This window comes from Salmo salar, chromosome 27, assembly GCF_965601325.2.
Source record: "Salmo salar chromosome 27, fSalSal1, whole genome shotgun sequence".
In the NCBI taxonomy this organism is placed as follows: domain Eukaryota; kingdom Metazoa; phylum Chordata; class Actinopteri; order Salmoniformes; family Salmonidae; genus Salmo; species Salmo salar.
In genome coordinates, this window is record NC_138317.1 from 11,984,507 (window position 1) to 12,001,454 (window position 16,948).

Genomic DNA, 16,948 nt, shown 5'->3' on the forward strand with positions numbered 1-16,948 from the left:
AAGGTAGAAGTTGCATGAGTGACCACAGATCTACAATCAGATACCATCTCCAGGTCCTAACGAAACTTCTCTGCCTTCTCCAAATGGAAAACGGACCTTAGAACAGAGTCTACTCTGTATAGAGGCAATATCCCACTTTCCACTGGCTCGCCCATATTTTACGCATGCGCAGCAGCTTGCTTTTGCTGTCGCAGTGGCAGCCACTACGCTGGTAACCAAAATATAAACTTTGTCAAGAGAAGACCTGCAGTTATAACAAATATAAGGGTCGTGTCGATGCTGGAAATGTATGTTGTCCGCTTGCATGGATTACTGCAGTTTTGTCAAGGAAACGTTTCAATCAATCCAATACGCACCACGTGGTTTGGGTTTGTCCAATTGGAGCAACGCTTTGATACTCGAAAGCGTGCCCTTTGTTCAGGATTTCGCCAAGTTATCAACAATATGGTCGAATTAACTTTTATACAGCAACATGTGGACAAAGAATATGATTTGTAACGGCAAGATGACAATTTCTGGATACGTCAATATCTTTTTTTCCTGGGGTAGTGAGTGTGTAGCCTAGACATTTTTTGGCAAACGTTTTGCCATGAGCTTATTCATCACATGACTTCCCTTCCCCCACCCCGAGAATGATGAAGAAGTCGGACATGTTTGAGGGAAATGTGTTGAAAAAAAAAAGTGTCGTGATGGAGGACAAGGAGAATTTTGAAGTAAAGTTTTTACTTTGCATAATGGATTTACAAAATGAGATTTTTAATAGTTAAGTTTTATGTAACCCTGGGAGTCAATTAGCAAACTATTTTTGTTGGTATTTACTCAAGATTAAGACAAATATTAATGTATGGTTTAATTCAAGTTTCGTTGTATTTAGAAGCTTTCAAATGTATACTTTTTGTCCGTATATATTGAAAATGGCGAGGATTTAGTGGCGTGACATTGAAGAGAACGTGTAACCTTGGTGTGGGGGATGGGTATTATCGTTTGGGAACCATTTTGTAGAGCTTTTAAAACTACTTTTACGAGTTTCTTTTTGTCGAAGGTTGGCATTGTGCTGATAATCCAGTATACTCTAGTTTGTTGGACTTGGTCGAATGAGTTTCTTGGTATGATAGGAACTGGTTGGGGATTTAGTTGTATAAGTTAAATGTAGATATAACAAACGTTAGCTGGTTTGGGTTTTCTCTGGACAGCTACTGTTGAAGATTTGAAGCTTTATAGTTATGATTTAGTTGAAATGTTCAAATCGTGAATGCGGCCTACTTGGGTGTTATTGAAGATGAGCAACTTTGCGCTAAAATTCTTAACAGTTGCGACCTTTGCTTGAAGGGCCTTTTAAAAGTAAATCTTATCTCATTTGATAACCATTTCAGCAAGAGTTGAGAGAATTGCTGTGTCATTCCATGGAGGGCAATTTCCTTTGCATTTAAAACCTCAGCTTCAGTGTGAGTTAAGCTATTTTGTCCAAATGTTGCGCTATTAATAGTATGTCAGGCCATGGTTGAGTTCTTACATTAGTAGGCCTCGGATAATGGTAGCCTTTCTTGTCAGAAATGATTCCTGGTAAAATATGTAGTTAGGTCAGACAGCACGCTGTTTGGAACTAGGCGTTATGATCATCGCCCTTTTTGATCCAACGCAGGGAGTGGTATTACTTGTACATTTTGTGACACCATCTCATGTATGCACAGTCAAGCTCGTGTACACTTCAAGATGGCGCTCCGTAAACACAACCAAAATGCGGCTACTCGAAAAGAAATGTTTTTAAGCGCTCGGCCTACATTTGGCATCTGATAGATACGTGCGACCGAACTCGCTAACCAATGGCTTGCTTTCTGTTCACTCTGGAAGTTCGCGCTAGAGGTTCAGCGACCAATCATTATCGTTGCCTTGCCCACGCTGACGTAATGTAATTTGATAAGCGAAAGGGCGGGTTGTTGGATGTCGCATTTCGTAATAGACTACGTAAAATAACCAATCAATGTACACATTTGGAGTGCTGGGAGGTCTAGCCAGTAATATTGCGAATGTAGTTTGATTGATAATAACATTATGCGAATAGGTTGGATGGGAAGCATATAGGAAAACAAATGGTGTTTGGAGGTGTGGTTACTCTGGTTGACATGTTCAACTGCGAATAGAAAACCATAGGGCGTAGTCTTATATTCCGTATCCAATAGAATGCATGGTTGGTCTATAAATTGTCGGGCATAGACGAGAGATGCCATTTCGCTGAAGCAGTGATCAGTTGGATTCGGTGGGGGCTGGAGGAAAGGACGGGCAAAACAGGAACTTGAATATTGGTATTTAAACAGAATCCGGATCCATCGCGATGGAGACGGCCATAAACCCGCCCCATGACAGGTACCGATCGGGCTAATTGAATTTAAGTTTGCGATCTGAAAGCATATTGTTGCATTAGGAATAGTATTCACTTATAAACAGATGCTTTCTGATTACCGACATGTTCACCGAAAGTGTTAAACCAAGACTGCTCAGTCGGCATAGAGCGTTTGTATAATTTTGCAACAAAAAACAATATTGGACAATTGTCAGGATGTGACCACTGTCAATCTGCAAAATATGACAATCATTATTTGGGACGCCTGTCGTTTAAATCGTACTGCACCGACGCCATCTTCCCAGCGTCTCGAGCAGCTAGTCCTTGCGGTAGTAGGATTGCCTAGCCCATCTGGCATGATAACAAGCGAACTAACGTTAGTTGGTGATATCGCTAAACTGGATTTACACGAGCATAACTGTCTATCGCTCTTTATTTTCTCTTCCTGTTGGTTAACTAACTGTTAATGGCTGGGTGAATGTTGGCATGTTAGCGAAGTTCTTTCACATTGTGATTGTTTGGTGGGCATATTATTGCTCGGTAACTGGCACCGCTAAGTTTGCGGTGTTAGTTAGCTAGCTAATTTACGGCTAGGCTACTAACTAGCAGACGGTCATTGCTCACCGGGAAGTCTACTCTGGTAGTTAGCTATTTTCCGTTAACTCGAAGTTGGCAAACTAAAGGATATAAGAATATAGTATAGCCATGATTGTTTTCCTTACGTTAGCCATTGAAAGCTCGTCTCGTCGAGTGAAAGCTAAGAAAGTTAACTGAGCTGTTTTCGTAGTCGCATAACAGTAAGTTACTTGCTAATGTAGCTACCTACTGCATCACCAATGTATTTGAGTAGAACTAACGTAGCGGTGACTCTGGTTTGGTAGACGAGGTGAGCTGGGTTGGTAACTAACTACTGGTTTGAAATATTTGGCGAGTCTCGTTCTCCTGTTTTTGGATGGAGAGGGATATATTTGGCGAACAGGGTGGTAAACGTCACATGTCATGGCTGCATCACGGTTATGGATAGTGCTGATCATTTAGCCGTCATATAATTTCAGCCTAACTCCGGGGCATTGCAATGGTTTTTAATCAGCATGTGCAAGTCAAGTATCTAACTGTTGGATGGGAATAGTTTCCCATCAGGTCCTAGCAATGGCCTCACAATCCACTCACTACCTTTCCAGTCACCAAACCTTGAAAATATTAAGACATCTACTTTCTTTTGTAACCATTCAAGTAAAATGTACATTAGATAATGTTGTGGTTAGTACAGACTTCCCTTTCCCAAACATTACTTTTTTAAAGGAGATGTAGCTCATGTTGATGTTTTTGTTGCTGACAAGTGTCAGTGATGTAAGTGTTTTATGTATTTGAAAGTAATAAAGTACACTAAATGTCAAATGTCTTTTCCTACTTGTATCATTTGAATACCAGCTGATATTAAGCTATGAGTAGAAGGGAGGGGATATCTGTGACTTGGATTGTCACGGTCATCATAGGCTACAAAACCCATGTCTTCATTCAAGAAACTCTGAAACAGTCTTCATTTTGTAGAGTTGGTAATGGAGCAAGTCACTACAGCATGGCTTCCACGTAGGTTATGTAATGGGCACTGTCTGCATCAGTTATTTGTTTGTGTTCGTGTGAAGGTAAGTTACAGGTGAATATAAAATTCTGGTTGAGTAGTCTCTGGTGTTCACTTATGAGGAAGATGCAGCTCTACTGATCTAGTCTGAGTGAAGGGGACATGTAGACGCAGCCTACAGTATAGAGTGGTTGGTAATGGGCTTTTTGATATGAACTTTTTCAAAATTGGTCAGTTCATCTTGAGGACCAAGCCCTGTTCGCTATCTTATGTAAGCACAACAAGACATGTCACCCAGTTGCATCACTGGAACATTTTCCATATTATTTTAGATTGTCCGTATAGAGGAAGTTAATTCCTGATAGCAATTATGAAGAGACCAAGAGTATTTGGCCATAAGTGGCTTCTAATTGCCGAGAAACAGTGCACCTTTCAATACACATAGTTAATGTTCACAAGGCATGGAATATGAATACAAGCTTTTTGCACAGTTTCACTAGTCTATAAAAACTCAGTTATGGTGTATGTAAATAAATCAGCTCATTTTTGTCAATGGGGCATTTGAACAGGGTTAGGTAGGGTCACTTGTGATCTGAGTGAATTGATCACTGCACTCTTGAGCCCCTCCATTTATGATTCTGGTTAAAACACGTGTTGTATCTATCACAATGCTAGATGCACAAACCACAATTGACTGTGGACTTGTACTTTGTTGGTGGGGGGTAGGTTCTAGTTACCATGTTTTATAATGTTAGCTTCGTTGCCAGGGAGACGAGAAATGGGCAGTTAAACGCATGGAGGTGTTGTCTTCCCCCATTTCTATAACATTGCTCCCCTCTAAGCGTCTGGGTGTTTAATGGCAGGACTACGGGATCATATCACCAGTATAATGGTCACTGCATTCCATTAAATCCACCGTTTCATTTAACAGGCTGTTTGTATGTAACATGTTATACTCATACCGAACATAAAGTGACATAACTGTTGCTGTGTATGTCCAGCCATCCTCTTATCACAGTTTCAACAGATAACACTGTTTCCATTGAGACCACTTACCCACAGATATTATCAGCCAGGGGCACTAAACCACAGCCAACAGAAAGGTTTCAACAGTCAAAGGGTTCATGGTGTAACAATGCAAACTACCGCTCAAAGCTAAATATACCCTTACATCCTTGTCGTGGTGTATTGCGTAAGCTTTTTGGCTACTTGGTGAACCTCACAAATGCCTGCCCGATGCCAGCTGTCTAAGAACTCCTGAAACCACACCCATATATATATATAATATTTCCTACAGCCTGTGAGTACTGGTAGTCTGGCTAGTACTTTAGTTTCTGTCAATGCCGATGAGGCAGTTGTGACTCAAAGCTCAATTGAAACGGAATCATGGTGAGAGAAGGCATTAGTCGCTGTTGACTGGATATTTTTTGCTAACCTGTCCTCATTTAAGATGTTTCGAGTGGGCTAGCTAAGTAGAAGGCTTGTTCAATGAGGGCTGCAGCGTCATCCTAATACCTTGTCCTTTCTCCACCTCCCCATTTTTCTTTGTGCCCCATTGCTCTATGCTTATTCCCTCCTCCCTTTCCGTCAACAGCTCCCTGGGCGGGGTCGACGTAGGCCTGCATGGCATCATGGCGATGGAGCATGGCCCGCCGGGCCCCGGAAAGCGCATCCGGAAACCATCATTGCTGTTCGAGGGATTCGAGGGCCCGCCGTTGCTCCCCCACGGGCAAGCTCCCCCCTCTGGGTCACCACGGCCCCTAGTGCACGACACGAACCGGCAGGGCCGCGCCACCAACCAGCTGCAGTTCCTCCAGAGAGCCATGATGAAGTACCTGTGGAGGCATCACTTCGCATGGCCCTTCCATGAGCCTGTGGACGCCTCCAAGCTCAGCCTGCCTGTGAGTGTCCCTGCAAGCCACTGTTCCAGAGAGGCCAGTCACATTGTACCTTAGCCAAACTCTGACGGACAGCGGATATTTCTCGATAGATAATCAAATAGTGTTATTTAATCCTATTTGCCCATTAGGATGTCACAGTTTTCAGAAGTAAATAGAACTAAGGTATTTCGAATATTTTTATGTTAGGTTGGGAACTTCTCAAAGTTTTCTAAAAGCCTTTCTTCCAAGCTTACAGACAATACAGCGCTGAATAGGCGTGGAGAGCTCTGTTTATTTATTATTAGCACGGCAGTGTTAAGTCAACGTGCTCCTCTCTGCCTCAGGACTATCACAAGATCATCAAACAGCCCATGGACATGGGGACCATCAAGCGCCGCCTGGAGAACAACTACTACCGCAGCGCCAGCGAGTGCATGCAGGACTTCAACACCATGTTCACCAACTGCTACATCTACAATAAGGTGTGTGTATGTGAGACACAAATGCTGTAACCACAGTTAACATTTTCCCTGTCATAAATGAGCCATTGACCAACTGAGGCTACTGGCTGGACACTAGAGGGAGTCAAAACGCCATTTGCGTTTAAAAGCTCGACATCGTATTATCTATTTATATTTGACGTCTCTGGAAACTGTCAGAGATACGGCACTAATAAACCCAGTCTTATAAACTGTCTAAAGATATCATCTTTTCTGATGGAGATGACGCTGATCTCACATCCTATTTTGAGAAGTTATGTGCCCTACATGTAATCTCCAGCCGGGTAACGCTTTTCCATGGTGACTGTCTCCCAGCCAACAGATGATATTGTTCTGATGGCCCAGTCCCTGGAGAAAGCTTTCCTTCAGAAGGTTGCCCAGATGCCCCAGGAGGAGATAGAACTGCCCCCTCCACCACCACGAGGCAAACCGGGCAAGCCAGGCAGAGGACGCAGGGCCACAGGTGAGCACCAGGGGAGCATGGAGGGGTGGGGGTTTGTGTGATTCTGTTTGTGTGTGGTTAATGAATGTGTGTGATTCTGTTTGTGTGTGGTTAATGAATGTGTGTGATTCTGTTTGTGTGTGGTTAATGAATGTGTGTGATTCTGTTTGTGTGTGGTTAATGAATGTGTGTGATTCTGTTTGTGTGTGGTTAATGAATGTGTGTGATTCTGTTTGTGTGTGGTTAATGAATGTGTGTGATTCTGTTTGTGTGTGGTTAATGAATGTGTGTGATTCTGTTTGTGTGTGGTTAATGAATGTGTGTGATTCTGTTTGTGTGTGGTTAATGAATGTGTGTGATTCTGTTTGTGTGTGGTTAATGAATGTGTGTGATTCTGTTTGTGTGTGGTTAATGAATGTGTGTGATTCTGTTTGTGTGTGGTTAATGAATGTGTGTGATTCTGTTTGTGTGTGGTTAATGAATGTGTGTGATTCTGTTTGTGTGTGGTTAATGAATGTGTGTGATTCTGTTTGTGTGTGGTTAATGAATGTGTGTGATTCTGTTTGTGTGTGGTTAATGAATGTGTGTGATTCTGTTTGTGTGTGGTTAATGAATGTGTGTGATTCTGTTTGTGTGTGGTTAATGAATGTGTGTGATTCTGTTTGTGTGTGGTTAATGAATGTGTGTGATTATGTTTGTGTGTGGTTAATGAATGTGTGTGATTATGTTTGTGTGTGGTTAATGAATGTGTGTGATTCTGTTTGTGTGTGGTTATGTTTGTGTGTGGTTAATGAATGTGTGTGATTCTGTTTGTGTGTGGTTAATGAATGTGTGTGATTCTGTTTGTGTGTGGTTAATGAATGTGTGTGATTATGTTTGTGTGTGGTTAATGAATGTGTGTGATTATGTTTGTGTGTGGTTAATGAATGTGTGTGATTCTGTTTGTGTGGTTGTTTTGGGGAAATGTGTTTGATATTGGCTCTCTCTGTCAGATAATGTGAATATGAATAATATCTACGTGTATATCTATCTACATATCAATCTATATATCATATAATATGCCATTTAGCAGATGTTTTTATCTAAAGCGATCTAGTGATGCATACATTGTTGTTATGGGCGTCTCTATCGGGAGTCAAACCCACAATCCTTGATGTTACAAGCGCCAGGTTTTACCAACTCAGCGACACAGGACCACATGAATACGTGTGAACTCCCATGCGTAACTACCTTTTCCCCTTCATTTGCCTCAGTACCAGGAGGAGTGACGACTGCTCACCAGGTCCCGGCAGTGTCCCAGTCCGCATACTCTCCCCCCACGCCGGACACCCCAGAGTCGCTGCTCTCCACCCCCCCACAGACGCTCCTGGCCAAGAGCCTACCTCTCACCCTCCACAGTACTCCTGCTATGCTAGGCTTATCCCCCACACAGCCCACAGCCAAGGTGCAGTGTTCACTTACCCCCTAAACTACAAAGTTGTTATACAATTTACCTGATGGCCATGCAAATGTTTGTGCTACTTTAGAGCACCTACTGCAACAATGTTAGCAGGAAATTGGCGACATCATCTGACATCGTCTTTTCTTTTTGTGTGTTTTTAAAGAAATATATTTATTTTCTTGGCCTGTTATCCAAAATGGTAAGCTTTCAGCCAATGACTAGAGCTCCTGTGTCTCTTGTCTCCCAACAGAAAAAGGGAGTGAAGCGGAAAGCAGACACCACCACCCCCACCACCATGGCCATGCCCATCACCGTTGGCGTTGGCGGGATTGGCATGGGCATGGCCGGCGGGCCCGACTCCCCGTTGACACTCACCTCGCTGGGGGTAGGCCATGGCTTGGGGCTCGGCATGGGTATTGGTATGGGCCGCGGCAGAGGCACGGCGGGCACCAAAGCACCTGCAGGGAGACGGGGAGTCAGTGGGCGCCCTATCAAGCCCCCGAAAAAGGACCTGCCGGATTCTGTGCAGCTCCAGCCGGTGCGGCGCGGCAAACTGGGCCAGCAGCTCCGGTACTGCAACGGGATTCTCAAAGAGCTGCTGTCCAAGAAGCACGCAGCGTACGCCTGGCCCTTTTACAAACCAGTGGACGCCTCCATGCTGGGCCTACACGACTACCACGACATCATCAAGCAGCCCATGGACCTCAGCACCATCAAGGTACATGCCTCACCACCACAGGAGGCCGGTGGCACCTTATTGGGGAGGACGGGCTCGTGGTAAGGACTGGAGCGGAATCAGTGGAACGGAATCAAATACATCAAACATGATTTCCAGGTGTTTGATTCCGTTCCATTTGCTCTGTTCTGGCCATGGCTATGAGCCGTCCTCCCCTCAGCAGCCTCCTGTGCTCCACCACACAGCCTGTTTGTAATCCTCACACAATGGACCCTAGGTAAGGGCTGTATATCAGAGCTGCATCAAGCACCGTGAAGGTAGACGGTCAGTAAATCTGTGATATTAACCTCCTTCACTCTCCCTCTGCAGAGGAAAATGGACAGTCGAGAGTACCGGGATGCCCAGCAGTTTGCCGGCGACGTGAGGATAATGTACTCTAACTGCTACAAGTACAACCCTCCAGACCATGACGTGGTAGCCATGGCACGCAAACTACAGGTACGGGTCAACACATTTTAACCTCTTGGGGCTAGGTGGGACGCTAGCGTGCCACCCGTGGTGCACTCCATCAACAGCAGGTGCATTTCAAGAGCGGCAAATTTGAATCCAAATAAATGTCAAAATTCAAATTTTTCAAAAATACAACTATTTTACACCATTTGAAAGATAAACATCTCCTTAATCTAACCACGTTTTACGATTTCAAAAAGGTTTTACGGCGAAAGCATAAATTTAGAGTATGTTAGGACAGTACATTTACAAGAGTTGTGTGTAATGTTTTGTCAAGTCAAAGACAGGGTCACCAAAACCATAAAACCAGCTAAAATGATGCACTAACCTTTTACAATCTCCATCAGATGACACTCCTAGGACATTATGTTAGACAATGCATGCATTTTTAGTTCTATCAAGTTCATATTTATATCCAAAAACAGCGTTTTACTATGGCATTGATGTTGAGGAAATCGTTTCCCTCCAATAACCGGCAGTCAAGTCAGCGTCACAAATTAAATAATTAAAATTAGAAAACATTGGTAAAATATTATATTGTCATTTAAAGAATTATAGATGTACATCTCTTGAACGCAATCAACTTGCCAGATTTAAAAATAACCTTACTGGGAAATCACACTTTGCAATAATCTGAGCACTGCGCCCAGAAAAATACGCGTTGCGATACAGACTAGACGTCATGTTGGGGAGATCTAAAATCGAAAATACTATGTAAATAATCCATTACCTTTGATTCTCTTCATCAGATGTCACTTCCAGGTATCACAGGTCCATAACGAATGTAGTTTTGTTCAAAAAAGCTCATCATTTATGTCCAAAAATCTCCGTCTCGTTAGCACATGATGTAAGCCAGCCGGACTTCTCGTCATGAACGAGGGGAAAAAATATATTTCCGTTCGTTCAAACATGTCAAACGTTGTATAGCATAAATCATTAGGGCCTTTTTTAACCAGAACATGAATAATATTCAAGGTGGACGAATGCATACTCTTTTATAACGTATTGGAACGAGGGTACCCAACATGAACTCGCGCGCCAGGTGTCTAATGGGACATCATCGTTCCATGGCTCTTGTTCGGTCAGATCTCCCTCCAGAAGACTCAAAACACTTTGTAAAGGCTGGAGACATCTAGTGGAAGCAATAGGAAGTGCCAAAATATTCCTAAGCCCCTGTGTTTTTCAATGGGATAGGTTTAAAGTCAATACAACACATCAGGTATCCACTTCCTGTCAGAAAATGTCTCAGGGTTTTGCCTGCCAAATGAGTTCTGTTATACTCACAGACACCATTCAAACAGTTTTAGAAACTTTAGAGTGTTTTCTATCCATATATAATAAGTATATGCATATTCTAGTTACTGGGTAGGATTAGTAACCAGATTAAATCGGGTACATTTTTTTTATCCAGACGTGCAAATGCTGCCCCCTAGACCCAACAGGTTAAGCATGGAGATGTCTTTTCTTGGCTGCGTTTCTATGCCTTTGAGCAGTAGTATCGTACAGCTGATATCTTCCTCTCTCGCCAGGACGTCTTTGAGTTCTGCTTTGCCAAGATGCCCGACGAGCCTGCGGCCCCTCCCGCTTCCATGGGTGGGCACTCCTCATCTTCATCTTCCTCCTCGTCCTCGTCTGAGAGTGACCCCAGCAGCGAGAGCGACAGCAGCCCCAGCTCGGACAGCGAGGAGGAGCGAGCACACCGCCTGGCCGAGCTGCAGGAACAGGTGTGTACACAGGTAGACTGACCCAGCCCTGCGCCCACCGCAACACCACAAACATACGCGCACACATCAACATTCAGACTACGTTACATCACAAAGTTCCATTACATTTTAGTGATTTAGCAGACGCTCTTATCCAGAGCGACTTACTGTTAGTGCGCTCGTCTTAAACCAGCTAGATGAGACAACCACATATCTGTTGTAGTAATACATTTTTCTTCAATAATGTAGTTGTCAGAAAAATCAAGAAAGTGCAGGTAATTAAAAAAAAGATCCACAGTGTGTATATATATATATATATTTCACTTTTTAAATACAAAATGATTTATGTAAACCTGAGCTGGAAGTGTTTGCCACAACAGTCACTGACCGTGTCCTCTCCATGGTCCCATCAGCTGAAAGCAGTTCATGAGCAATTGGCAGCCCTCTCCCAGGGCCCCGTCGTCAAGCCTAAGAGGAAGAAAGAGAAGAAGGACAAGAAGAAGAAGAAGAGGCCCGAGAAGCATCGGGGAAGCCGGATACCAGTTGAAGAGGATATACCCATTCGGCCGGCTAAAATGCCCAAGGTCACCAAGACGCCGAAGATGACGAAGACACCCAAGAGCAGCAAAGGAGGCTCCACACAGGGCAAGAGGAGCACTGGCAAGAAGAGCAACAAGAGCAAGTGAGTTCCCTCTACTGGCAAGTGGTGTCTAGCGATTTTAACATCTGTCATAATATGATTTATTTACTCCATACTATAACCATTCCCAAAAACTATTCCTGACAAAAGCAAACTGTTTACCTTCAGGCTTGAATCATTAAATCACACTCTCACGCTCAGGTCCTCCAAGAAGTCTCAGGCGGTGACGCTCAGCATGCACCAGATGAGCGCCGCCGCCATGCTCCCCCACTACGACTCCGAGGAGGAAGACGAGGTGTCGCCCATGAGCTACGACGAGAAGCGCCAGCTCAGCCTGGACATCAACAAGCTGCCCGGGGAGAAGCTGGGCCGCGTGGTTCACATCATCCAGGCGCGCGAGCCTTCGCTGCGCGACACCAACCCAGAGGAGATCGAGATCGACTTTGAGACGCTCAAGCCGTCCACGCTGCGCGAGCTGGAACGTTACGTCATGACCTGCCTCCGCAAGAAGCCTCGCAAACCCTACGGTGAGGGAGCTTTCCTGTGTAGCGCCGGACCTTTCCCCCCCAAATGTTCTCTGGTCCCTAAGTGTCCAGGATGGGCGCAACCATAGGGCTTTCATGTCACAATTTCACTCAAATGTCATACAAATTTCATGGGTTTCACTGGGTAGCATCATAGTGACTTAGTCTCTGTTTATTGGATCAGTTGGTGAATGCAGACATTGCATCATCTAACCCCCTGGTCTCCTCTCTGTTAGTAGGGAAGAAAGGTGGAGCAGGGAAGTCCCGGGAGGAGCTGGCTCTGGAGAAGCAGTTGGAACTGGAGCAGAGGCTGCTGGATGTCAGCGGGCAGCTCAACTCTGGCAAGAAGCCTCAGAAAACCAAAGGTGAGTCAGAATACATCTGCGTCAGTGTCCAAAGAATAGACACAGCAGACATGGCAACTACCCTGAACAAAAATAGAAACGCAACATGTAAAGCGTCGGTCCCATGTTTCACGAGCTGAAATGGAAGATCCCAGAACTGTTCCATAAGCACAAAAAGCTTATCTCTTAAATGTTGTACACAAATGTGTTTTTGCATTCCTGTTAGTGAGGATTTCTCCTTTGCCAAGATAATCCATCCATTTGACAGGTGTGGCATATCAAGAAACCGATTAAACAGCATGATCATTACACAGGTGCACCTTGTGCTGGGGACAATAAAAGGCCACTCTAAAATGTGCAATTTGTCACACAACACAATGCCACAGATGTCTCAAGTTTTTAGACCCCGTGCGTTTGGTATGCTGACTGCAGGAATGTCCATCAGAGCTGTTGCCAGAGAATTGAATGTTCATTTCTCAACCATAAAGCCGCCTTCAACGTCATTTTAGAGAATTTACCGCAGACCACGTGTATGGCGTCTTGTGGGCGAGCGGTTTGCTGATGTCAACGTTGTGAACAGAGTGCCCCATTGTGACTGGTGGGGTTATGGTATGGACGGGCATAAGCTGTTGACAACGAACACAATTGCATTTTATCGGTGGGAATTTGAATGCACAGAGATACCGTGACGAGATCCTGAGGCCATTGTCATGCCATTCATCTGCCGCCATCACCTCATGTTTCAGCATGATAATGCAAGGAGCCTTGTTGCAAGGATCTGTACACAATTCCTGGAAGCTGAAAATGTCCTAGTTCTTCCATGGCCTGCATACTCACCAGACATGTTTGGGATGCTCACTGCATGAGGCAGATGTTGGTCACACCAGATATTGTCTGGTGTTCTGATTTTGTTTTTTGAAGGTGTCTGACCAACAGATGCATATCTATCTGTATATAAGTCATGCAATCCATTGATTAGGGCCTAATGAATTCATTTAAATTGCCTGATTTCCTTATATGAACTTTATCTTTAAAATCTTTGAAATTGTTGCGTTTTATATTTTTGTTCAGTATACTTTCAGAGCATTCACAGAGATGTGGAACTACAAGCCAAAATTTATTTAAAATACATGTTCTCTTATGTATGGCCCTATCCACCTTCATAGTGGAAGAGGTCAGCTCAGGCCTGTGTAAAATGTGTGGGTTGTCTTAACGTTATATTCCAAGTGTTTGACCCTGTGTGTATCGGTGTCTCTCTCTCAGCAGAGAAGCCCAGTGCAGTGGAGCCCCACGCCGTAGCGTCTCGCCTCAGCGCCAGCAGCTCTAGCTCAGACTCTTCCTCCTCTTCTTCCTCGTCCTCCTCTGACACCAGTGACTCGGACTGAAAGCTCCAGAGGGATGGGCATTGAGCCAATGAACCCCAGACAGGACAGAGCAGGACTGCCAACAGAGCTGCAGGCGGGTCAGACTATAGTCAGAACTGACCCGGAATTAAAAAAGATAGAGATGTGTTGAGAGAATCCAGTTCCAACAGAAGTGGATGGAGAGAGACTTTTTTTCATTGCCCTAGAAACCTAGAGGGTTGACATAGATGATGCGCCGTCTCATAGGAAAAAGAGCCGATGGCAGGATCTCTACTGGCTCTAGAAAGATGGCAGGATCTCTACTGGCTCTAGAAAGATGGCAGGATCTCTACTGGCTCTAGAAAGATGGCAGGATCTCTACTGGCTCTAGAAAGATGGCAGGATCTCTACTGGCTCTAGAAAGATGGCAGGATCTCTACTGGCTCTAGAAAGATGGCAGGATATCTACTGGCTCTAGAAAGATGGCAGGATCTCTACTGACTCTAGAAAAATGGCAGGATCCCTACTGGCTCTAGAAAGATGGCAGGATCTCAAGATGGCAGGATCTCTACTGGCTCTAGAAAGATGGCAGGATCTCTACTGGCTCTAGAAAGATGGCAGGATCTCAAGATGGCAGGATCCCTACTGGCTCTAGAAAGATGGCAGGATCTCTACTGGCTCTAGAAAGATGGCAGGATCTCAAGATGGCAGGATCCCTACTGGCTCTAGAAAGATGGCAGGATCTCAAGATGGCAGGATCTCTACTGGCTCTAGAAAGATGGCAGGATCTCAAGATGGCAGGATCTCTACTGGCTCTAGAAAGATGGCAGGATCTCAAGATGGCAGGATCTCTACTGGCTCTAGAAAGATGGCAGGATCCCTACTGGCTCTAGAAAGCGAGGAGGATAGATAGTCCAGAACTCTGGGATCATCTCGTACTATGTCTTTCTCTCCATGCTTTGTGTATATACTATGTACAAATATATAAATATCTATTTTTCTTTTATAAAGAAGAATTTTAAGGAATCCCCAAATGTGGGGATAAAGTAAAGGTGTGGACAGGCTGTCTTTAGATTAACTGTTTTATGACAAGGAATTAGAAGGAAAAGTGTGTGTGTGTGAGAGAGAGAGAGAGTGGCACGGCCTCGCACAGTAAACACAGCCCTGCTTAGTTTCTCATCTTGTTGATGCAGGCGTTTGAAATAATTCTGCATTGTAAAGCACCTTGGTTCAGTATACATGAAGAAACTGAAGAGCATCAAGACTGCAACATACGCATGTACTTCTACAGCTTGAGAGCGTTGTCCGTGGTACACAAATGGTTTACGTGAACTAACTTTTTTCCGACGTTTCACTCTGTAAATGACCTGTTTCTATCTTGTGACCAATCTGCAAATAAATTGTGAGGACATCTCTCCACTCAGCATTACCCACACCCACAACTAGATTCTTCCCTCGTTTTGTTCACTGTCAATTGGATATGTCCAGGATGTGTCAAGTGAAGTCTACAGACTACTGAAATGGCCACATCTCTTTTGCAAGACATTTTAACTTGCATGAGTAATGCACAATGATTAGATTTTGAGAGTTAATTTTATCGGTGGGAAAAATATATTTTTGTAGATGGTATCTTAGTAAGGTTCAGTGGGGTGGTTACATGCCGTCCTTCTGTCCCCCAGGTCTGATTCCCGTAGCGTTGCAATAACAAAGTTTTATGGCACAAAACCACACTATTTATTTTAACAACTTGGCCTTTTAACATTTTGACAGCTGAATATTTTTTTTTGTCTTCAATTTAGCTAAATCTGATTTGGGAAGAAGATTGTAGTGACCATTTCTTTGCTCGTAGTGCGTTTAGCAGAAGTGGTATATGTATTATTTGATATTCTGAGGTACTGAACTGATTTTTTCATTTAGTTCAAGATTTTTTATATATATATAATTGAGAATTTTGATTTTGTACGTGTAATCAGTTATTTATTTGAGTGGACACTGAGACCAAATCCTTCTTGCGTTTACTTGGAAGTCAATGGAGAAAGTTGGATATTGGTAATAATGACAAACTACTCAAACAAAAATGTGTACAGCTGTAAGGAGACAAGGCACGGTTGAAAAAAGTTTACATTTTACAGTCACAACTTTGGAGCATGTTTCTACAACTATGAGGTTTGTTTTGTTCTTAGTTATGTTCTTTCACCCCCTACAATTGTGAGGCGGTTGTTTCTTGCTCTGTTTATTTTCAAAGAAAAAAAAAAAACGTAACTGTCCGACTACAAATAAAGAGAGAGAGGTCTTTAACACTCACTCTGTGTCTGTTTTGAGCAATAAAGTGGGCCCATGAAATGATTCAAAAGGAGGATGATAAGCTGTTTTATTAGTGGCAATTATTTTCAACAGTCAAGTTCTTGCCGTGGCGACATTGATCACTAGATGGCAGCAGTCAGTGCAAAAACCAATGTGTTCTGGCCTAATTCTCATGTCTGAGAGCAGAAGACCCAAGTGAAGGTACATTACATGGCCAAATGAGTGGATTCAGCTATTTCAGCCACACCCGTTGCTGACCAGTGTATAAAACCATGCGTTCTCCATAGCCATAGACTGAAGGGCTCAGTGACTTTTAACATGGCACAATCATAGGATGCCACCTTTCCAACAAGTCAGTTTGTAAAATGTATGCCCTGCTAGAGCAGTCCTGGTCAACTGGACTGTTATTGTGAAGTGGAAACGTCTAGGAGCAACAACGGCTTAGCCGCGAAGTGGTAGGCCACAAGCTCACAGAACGGGACCTTCGAGTCCTGACGCACGTAGCGTGTAAAAATCGTCTGTCCTCGATTGCAACACTACCGAGTTCCAAACTGTTCGTCGGGAGCTTCATGGAATAGATTTCCTTGGTCGAGCAGCCGTACACAAGCCAAAGATCACCATGCAGTATGCCAAGCATCGGCTGGAGTGGTGTAAAGCTCTCCGCCATTGGACTCTGGAGCAGTGGAAATGTGTTGTTCTATGGAGTGATGAATCACGC

The 16,948-nt window shown here is 43.9% G+C and overlaps 1 protein-coding gene across 8 annotated transcripts; it reads left to right on the forward strand.

The window, feature by feature from the left end:
* Positions 1-299: 299 nt before the first annotated feature.
* Positions 300-15,368, forward strand: brd2 (bromodomain containing 2). 8 transcript variants are annotated; one of them, XM_014177080.3, is made up of 12 exons: positions 300-713; positions 5,518-5,824; positions 6,148-6,285; positions 6,619-6,766; positions 7,999-8,189; positions 8,437-8,904; positions 9,232-9,360; positions 10,902-11,108; positions 11,489-11,757; positions 11,917-12,242; positions 12,476-12,604; positions 13,847-15,368. In XM_014177080.3, the coding sequence occupies exons 2-12, from the start codon at positions 5,555-5,557 to the stop codon at positions 13,966-13,968; spliced, it is 2,397 nt and encodes a 798-aa protein (XP_014032555.3). In that variant the 5' UTR covers positions 300-713; positions 5,518-5,554; the 3' UTR covers positions 13,969-15,368. The 8 variants fall into 8 exon arrangements, with proteins under 8 accessions (XP_014032555.3, XP_014032552.3, XP_014032550.3 ...); XM_014177077.3 differs by lacking the exon at positions 300-713 and adding an exon at positions 725-2,364 and having other exon boundaries at positions 13,850-15,368; XM_014177075.3 differs by lacking the exon at positions 300-713 and adding an exon at positions 726-2,364.
* The last annotated feature ends 1,580 nt before the right edge of the window (positions 15,369-16,948 follow it).